Source organism: Cariama cristata, unplaced genomic scaffold (assembly GCF_000690535.1).
Source record: "Cariama cristata isolate BGI_N322 unplaced genomic scaffold, ASM69053v1 scaffold7799, whole genome shotgun sequence".
NCBI classification, from domain to species: domain Eukaryota; kingdom Metazoa; phylum Chordata; class Aves; order Cariamiformes; family Cariamidae; genus Cariama; species Cariama cristata.
Window position 1 is genome coordinate 1 of NW_009635146.1, and position 8,504 is coordinate 8,504.

The window sequence follows — 8,504 nt, forward strand, 5'->3', positions numbered from 1 at the left end:
CCCACGCAGCCCCCAGCCCACGCAGGAGGCCCGCGGGGTTCTGGCATGGCCAAAGGCAGAGAGAGGCACCCGCTCAGCTCCCCGCAGCCCCTTCGGATGGGGGATCCCGGTCACATCCCCCTTCTTCTGCCCTTACCTGGAATGACAATGTCTCCCAGACCCAGCATGGCGAAGTTGTCAGCCTCCAGCCCCTTCTCCAGCAGGTCCTGAGGGAAAACCACTGCGGGGAGCAGAGGGGCACAGTGAGGGGGCAGTGTCTGTGCGGAGCAGACCCCAGCACTGCTGTCCCTGGCAAAAAGGGACTGGAGCAGGGCAAGACCCCTGTCCCTGCCCTCGGCCCCCTCCTCCCCTGCAGCTCCCCTTGTTCTCCTTCCTGGGACAACTCTAGGCACCAGGATGAGAAACCAAGGGGTTCGCAGCCAGCCCCACGCACAGGTTTCAACCCCAGCTCCCAGGACCCAAACTACTGTGTGCTCCACAACAGCACAAATTCACCCCTCCTGTTGTTTTGGCGGGGGCTGGGGGTGGTTTTGCATATTTTTTTTTTTTTATAAGCAGGAAAAATTGCCCACTCTGGCAGTGCAGCCTAACTTAGCCAGCTCAGGGCTCTGCAAACCATCCCTCTCCAGAGACCTGGCCTGGCTCCTCGCAGCAGGCAGCAGTCAAAGGGGTCACTAGCAGGAAACCTTCTCGCACACATCCCACCTTCTGAGCCATCTCCAGAAGGTGGAGGGTGCATGGGGCAGCAGAACGGACAGCCCCTCCTCCAGCACACGGGGAAGATCTACTCACGTTTTATTGGGGCCTCGAACGACTTGGCAACTGTCACCATCACATTGGTGCCAAAGACCTAGGGGCAAGCAGAGAGTCCGGGGTGACCACAGCTGCAGAGGAACACGTGCACGCTCAGCTACAGCCTCACCGCACAGCCCGGAGTGGCCTCAGTGGCAGAAAATAGCCAAAGAGTCGCCAAACCGTGGGCAGAGGAGTCCTGTGAGTGAGCCCAGTGCCCAGGGGAGAAGGCACAGGACAGTGCTCGAGGAGGCGAGCCCATCCCGGCCGTCCCGCTTTCAGAGCAGTGCCCAGAAGACCGCTCACACCGCAGAGCCGCGGTGCTGCCCACCGCCCGGCCTCACCCAGCACCTGCCCCTGCGGGTCGGCTCAGCTCTAATGAATCAACTCGGTGGGAAGCCTGACCACGGCGCAGCATGTTATCTGAGGGCAGGAGCTCCCAGCAGAGCCCCACCAGCGCCCATGAGCTTCACACGGCGACCAGAGCCATTGCCAGATCAGCTGCATTTTGCTCTGAGGTCATTTATTTGTACTGCACTATTGGCTTTAAATACCGGCATCGTTTGGGGGGATGGACTGTAAACACATAGGTCAACCACCCTTAATTCTGTTCCTTTTCACCTCCACGCCTCCAGCCTTGGCTACGGCAGCAGCAGGCACATAAACCAGGTGCTGGTTAGCACCAGGTGAGCAAGACCCTAGAGCTAGGGATTAAAGAGAAACCTTAAAGCAAGCATTGGGCATCAGATTAACTCCCATAAGGTGCTGTAAGCTCTGGGCATTGCCACGGAGTGACAGGGACCCCATACTGGGACCAGGGAAAAGCGTCACATGCAAGGTCACCCCAAGACTACACCGGGGGCAATATCATTGATCCACTGAGCAGTTCTCCTTCCTCCTTGGATCTCACTGTGACTAAATCCGTGCTAAGATCCAAGCCACCGGTCCCTGCAGAGGGGAACCGTAAGAGGGTCTCCACTTCAAGACAGCCCTTCCGTGAGGCTCTGCCAATACCCTGACCTGCCGGGGAAGCCAAGGCAGGAGAGAGCCGGCAAGCGGAGAGCAGTGAGGGTTGCACTCTCGCTGTCTCTCAGGCACCAGGAAGACATTTGCAGCCCGAGCAGGGTGCGAGGCACTGGGTGTGCTAAGCCAGAAGGTTGAATCCTCTCCAGCTGAGAGCAGTGGAGGAAGTGGCACACAGGCTAACGAACCACAGAGCTGCGACTGTTAACGAGCCTATGAAACAGGGGCAGCACCAGCCAAGTACAAAATAACACAGAGAAGCCAGGCTTAAATAGGGAAGGATTACTCAGGCAGTTGCAGAGCTGCTGGACAGACCTCAAGGTATACAAGGTACTCAGACATTTGGAAACACGGAATTCAGAAGGTGGAGGCAGCAGGAAGGACTGGGGAATATGGACATTACAAGGGGAAACATGTAATGTTTCAAGTGCCAGGCCCATTGCAGGGAGATAAGGAAAACCTCCAAACGAAGATGTCAGGGTGCTGCACTGGCTGAGGGAAAGAAGTGGTTGGTCCTCTGTGCAAGAGGACAGAAGGATGCTAACGAAGCTGGCAGATGACAGAGCTGAGGCACAGCCCATACAAGCAGGATCAGCCCACCCAGTAGCTCTGTCAGGCATTGGGAAGACCTTAGCGGGGAATACAGGTCACCAGAACTAGATGCGCCACACACCCAGGTACCGCACAACAGCCCGGATGAGATCCCTGCCAGCCCATGGCGCTCTCAGCCAGAGATTAAAAGAAAATGCATTTGCTGAGCCACGTTCTGCCACTGTTTGATTCTGTCATCATCCCCACCACACCCCTTTGGGCTGAGAAAGCGGAAATCCTGACTGCAATTGTGTGTCCAGCCAGCGTGCTGCCTCCAAAGAGGCGTAACGCCACGCACATGCCTTCCGCCAACGGCTGCAACTCGCGTCCGCCCCAGGGAATGCTCCCGTTTACCCAGAAGACGTCATAGATGAAGAGGCCCCCAAGCAAGATGCAGCCAGTGCTGACGTTGTTCAAGTGCAGCAGCTCCACCCCGTTGAGGGAGAACGCCAGCCCAAACAGATTGTTGGCAATCCAGTGCTGAGAACGACAAGAAAAGGAGATTTGGGTCCCACCGCACATGCTGAGCCACGGCCTCAGCCTGCAGAGGCCTCGCATGGCAAGGGGCCCAGGTCTGATCCAGCCTGGATTCTGGGCTGCCTGCAACAGGGCTGCAGCTTGCTTACCTTTCTCAGCAGGTACCAGACCCCCACAACACTGCTCAGGGCCAGGCACACGAGGTCCTTGGTGTCAAACTCGTAATTCACTATTTCTGCAATAAAACAGAGAAGTCAGATTTTGGGCAGCCCCGGGAGCTCCCCTTCCCGCGCAGGGCGGAGGTGAGTGACTGTACAGCTGGGGAGCAACACAGACCACAGCGCTCACGTCCCAAACGAGGGGACTGCACCCACAGATGTGGCCATGCCCACGGTAAACACATGCAAACTGCACGCGAACAAGCAGCCGGCCCTGGCAAGCCTGGACCTTCTCCTTCAGCCAGCCTCCGCTACACGGACAGCATCTGTGATCCTGTTGTGGTTTAACCCCAGCTGGCAACCAAGCACCACACAGTCGCTCGCTCGCTCCCCTCCAGGCCCCCAGTGGGATGGGGAGGAGAATTGGAAAAAAGGTAAAACCCATGGGTTGAGATAAGAACAGTTTAATAATTGAAATAAAATATTATAACAACAACAATAATAGTAATTGTAATGAAAAGGGAGAGAACAAAAAGAGAGAGAAGAACAAAACCCAAGAAAAGACAAGTGATACACAACACAATTGCTCACCACCCGCTGACCGATGCCCAGCCCGTTCCCGAGCAGCAATCCGCCTAGCTCACCCCCAGTTTCTATACTGGCCATGCCGTTCTATGGTATGGAATAGCCCCTGGGCTGGTCGGGGTCAGCTGTCCTGGCCGTGCTCCCTCCCAGCTCCTCGTGCCCCTCCTCGCTGGCAGAGTGTGGGGAACTGAAAAGCCCTTGACTTGGGGTAAGCACAACTTCACAACAACTACAACATCCCTGTGTTATCAATGTTATTCTCACACTAAATCCAAAACACAGCTCTGTACCAGCTACCAGGAAGAAAACTAACTCTGTCCCAGCTGAAACCAGGACAGATCCTTCTGTCAATAAGGAAATTGGATGCAGGCACTGTCTAAGGCAGGGAGAAGCAAATCTTCTCCCTCTTCCTGCACCAGTTAACTCCTGGTGGTATCACCAGAAGAAGTATTCCCTTACCAGTAAAGCTACTGGGCAGGATACTTACCAAAGCATCTTCTACCAGTACAAAGATTTGAATCAGATCAGTTAAGGCAGCACAAAAAAGGCAGTACGATGCTACCCATGGAGCTTAAATAAAGGCAGTGCATTTAACAGCAGCCACAGGTCCATTCCTATAGCACTCTGGGATCTGTTTCTGGGGCTTTGCTGCCAGCCAGAGGTGCACGCAGAGGCACATGGCAGCCCCAGCTCTGCAGGGACACACGGGGCTCACACTGGCTACAGAAGCACAGCGGGGAGCAAGAGGCAAGTCTTTGAGAAGGCTGTTTCGATGGGCTGAAAGTCAAAACACCAAGTGAGCAAAAACCAGAACAGTAAAGGCAGAAAACATTTAGGCCCCAGAGAGACCGGCGAGCCAACATACCCTCCTTGCTCTCCCCGGAGCCCTGGGTGAAGAGGAGCTGGTACTGTTTGTTGGGGAAATTTGCAGGGAAGAATCTGTTCATCATGGGGCTGAAACAAGAGGTGTAGAGAAGGGCAGTTGGACAGAAAGCCCGCTGTGTGCACTGCCCAGCACCTCTGCGTGATGGCATCACAGCACGGACGTCGGCCCACACCCCCTCCCGAGATGGGGAAATGCCAGGTTTCGACAATCAGGGACTGGCAGGAGCCTCAGCTTCAGTCACCAAGCTGCAGACATGGCACCTCATCCTCCCCAGAGGTCTGATCTGCCCATATGTGACAGTGCCCCAAAATGCTCTAGGGCGACAGGCACAGAGCATTGCCCACATGAAGGGAGGGCCCAGCCCAGACCCCAGCATGTGCCCTGTGCTCTGCGGCAGCGCCCTGGGCACCCAGAACTGGCTGGGCCACCACCAAATGGTTCTCCTGCAGAGCCTGGAGCAAACATAAACCCCTTGCCTGGCACCAGTCTAGGGAAAGCATCTGGTCCCCAACACCCTAGAGCTCAGGAAACAGGAAACCAGTTTTACTTTTTCAGTTACTGAAACAGGCCGAGCTTTCAACACGTCGCACTAAGCATCGGTGTGAGGCTGGGGATGTTATCGTGAGCTCCAGCTGCCTGTTTCAGCCATCCCAGTAAGGGGAACTTGGGGGCCGAGGAGCTCTCGCTTCCATAGGGCAGTGAGGACTGTGCCAAGCCATAGCAGCTCCTCAGGGTGAGCTGGCCTTGTCCCATGGTGGTTGCCACCCACTACTTCATGAGCTCTCCCAGTGATGCTGTATGTGGTACTGGACTGCCAGGACCCCCGAGACTTTGGTTCCCTGACAAGGAAGGGTTCGCAGCACTCTCTGCGTCCTTCACACCACCAAGGGACAACACCCTAAGAGCTGGACTTGGCTCTGCTGCAAGGCAACAGTGCTCTAAAACCTCCTCAATAAACTCAACAGACTCGCAGAGCCGGCAGCCTGGGACACCCCTGCCCCAGTCGCACCCTTCCCTCCGCTGTACCTGATGGTGTGGGACAGGGCTAGGATCCCCAGCACGAAGAAATACATGGAAAGCAGAAGATTGATGTACTCTTGAGAGAATATCTGCAAGACAAATCCAGACAGGGGTTAGTTACCGCAGCATCCTCCCCATCTACAGCACTTCACGTTTCTATTGGCAGCTCCTGTGTCAGTGCTCCAGGGAGACGAGAAGAATAGCTGGAATAACCCAAATTCTTGCACCACTGATGGGAAATATGTTGGAAATAGCCGCACGCTCACAGAACAAGCACAACGGGCCTGCGAGTTGTCGTGCATCTATGAGCTGCTCAGGTCAAAAAATAACTCCTGCTCTGCAGAAAGGAGGACAGAGCTTCCCCCATTCGTCCCCTGCAGAGCAAGCCGGAGCAAGGAGCAAGGCACCACACCACTACCAGGGACTGCCCTGGCAGAGGGGAGCAGCAGCACCCTCGCCTCACTACTGCAGTGGGCTGAGCACGTCCTGCCCTAATTAAACACGGTGTTAGTAGGACTCTGGCCCTTCAATGCACACACTGCCTTACTGCTGAATCACACCCCTACAGCCCAGTGTGGGGGGACCCCAGGGTCCTCCGTGCTCTCCTGGAGTGGGGACGCTGGAATGCGAGAGCTCATGGCAGTTTGCAGATATTACAAGGAAGAGCCACCAATCACGCAGCAACTTCAGTGGGGCCACACTGCACATTCAGTACTTCTTTTCCAGGCGTCTCTGTCCCACCCAGGAGCAAGAGGCAGAAAAGGCACCTGAGGAGGTGGAAGAGTACCCCAAGACATGGGCCACGGGGAAGGGTATGCAGGGTGTCCTTTCAGTGGCCAGAGGGGCACGGCAGCAGAGTCTGGTGGCTGCTCCACAGCCCAACATCAGGAGAGGCTCAGCAGACGCTTGGCGCTTTACTCCTGGAGACCTAAAAGCAGAGCTGCAGCCCCAGTGAGAACACAGGCTAAACTTCACTGCTGGGAAAGCAGGGCATATTGCTAGGGAGGCCTGATCCTGTCTGCTGCTGCAGAGCTGACCTCTGTGGCTACACAGGCTGTGGCACACACCCATCTTCCCAGTGCAGCGGCAGCACGGGCCAGTGCCCAGGCCCACGCCAGGCTCAGGACCTGCACGGTGCAGCCATCAGCCCACGTGGCCGCTCAACGCAGGGTAGGAGCATGCAGCATCAGTCAGCTGCTGCACGGTAACTGTGATTGGAAGAGAAGGGACTGTAAACTGCAATATTCCCAACTTTGCACCTTAAACCTCACCTCCTGGCCAGCCAGAGTACCCTGCCACCTCACAGGCAGCCCAGGACAGTGGGTCTGGAAGCTGCCGTGCCGAGAGGACCGCTCTGTGCTCGCAGCCCCACAGCTTGTCAGGCCCCTCCAGGAGCACAGCCACACACCAGACGTGCAGGGGCAGCCAAAGGTGCTTTAAGCCAAGACACTTTCTCCACACAGCCAGAAGCACCTGCTGCTGGGATCTCCCATCTGTGACTCGGGAGGAGTCAGCTAACTCTGCTGGTTGGCTCTGCACGTCTAAAGGACTTCACCTGAACACACAGGGGCTCGCCCATGAGCTAGCGATCCTCCAGGCCTGCAGCTGAGACGGTTTTGGAAGCACAGCATGGAGCTAAACACAGAGACAGCAGCATTTGCAACTCAGCAGTCCCTGGCACCCTCAGGTTTCAGTCCGTGCATTGTCAGGTCGGCCCACAGAGGCAAGCAGAGCTCCGGGGTGAACTTGCCCCTCGGCAGCCCTCCAGAACCCACCTGTGCACAAACAGGTTCTGATTTCCCCCAAGCTGTGTTAATTCAGGTGAGACCGGACGTCCTCCTGCATGATGACACTGAAGAGCTCGAGCCATGCAGCCTTACACACTTTCTGTCCCAACACTAAGGGCCAAAAATCGAGTCAGTCGCACTTCAGGAGTTCCTGACCAGGCGGGGAGGATGGCAGGCACCGGCTCCAGCGCCCGCCAGCATTGCTCACTTACTTTAAAGAAGAGGTAGAGCCCCAGAAGGGTGCAACTGGCAACAATGGGAAAACGAGCAGCGTCTCGGCTGGTAATGGTCTCCGGCATCTCCGAGGAGTTCTGGGGAAGGAAGGAGAGGACAGGAGTGGATCAGCCCCTGCTCTGGCTTCATACCTGAGCAAGACATAAAGCTACACAATGAGCGGGGCCTCGAGATGGGCAGGGCACCCACTGGCCCCCCATCGTTTCTGGAGGTGGGGCTGTGTCACAGGCAAAGCCTGAGATGGAAAAAGGAAACCTCACACTTGTCCTTCCAAGGGCTGCCAGAATCGACTGCTTTTTTCCTCTTGGAGAAGGGAAAAAAAACCCTGTGCTGGCATTGTTCCTTTTCCCCTATGCCCAGAGGGGAGCTGGGCTCCCTTGCCGCTCATGCCTGGCCATCCCCGTCAGCCTCCCCATCTGTGCGCACCATATGTCGATCACCCTCTGAATGACGTTTCTCTCCAATCACCTTTTTATCCCTCACCTCACTCCTGGGACACTCCTTGTGCTGGAGCACAAAAAGCCCCAGATTTATAAACCCCTTTCACCTTCTGAGACATCTTTGCACCAGCCGAACCAGCCCCCTTTCAAGCCATTTCCCATGAGAGACCTTCAGCTTTCAGAGGAGGGGCAGAGGGCTGCCCGCTCCCCTGCCCAGCTGGCCGCTGCGCAGAGATCTAATCTTGCACAGGCAAACACCTGCGGCCAGCACCAGGCAGAGTGCACATTAGCAGAAGCTCTTCTGCAAAGCAACCCTGCGAAGGAACAGCAGCTTATCCCGGGCACGGCAGCTGCCATGCACTGCTCGGCAGCACAGAACCAAGTGCCCAAAGAGCCACTGGCTCCCTGCAGTGTGAGCAAAGAGAAATCTCCCCAGAACCACAGCCAGGCCCTGCTCGCAGACCGCAGTTGCCTGGGCTGTCAGGAACCCCACTAAAATCAGCCGAAACCC

The 8,504-nt window shown here is 56.3% G+C and overlaps 1 protein-coding gene across 1 annotated transcript; it reads right to left on the reverse strand.

Annotated features, from left to right (window-relative positions):
* Positions 1 to 136: 136 nt before the first annotated feature.
* HM13 (histocompatibility (minor) 13) lies at positions 137 to 7,654 on the reverse strand (the record flags this gene model as incomplete). Its single annotated transcript, XM_009707411.1, has 7 exons — positions 137 to 220; positions 793 to 850; positions 2,761 to 2,886; positions 3,033 to 3,118; positions 4,492 to 4,580; positions 5,539 to 5,621; positions 7,532 to 7,654. Coding segments are annotated over 7 exons (649 nt in total), but the record flags the coding sequence as incomplete, so codon positions are not given.
* Between the last annotated feature and the right edge of the window lie 850 nt (positions 7,655 to 8,504).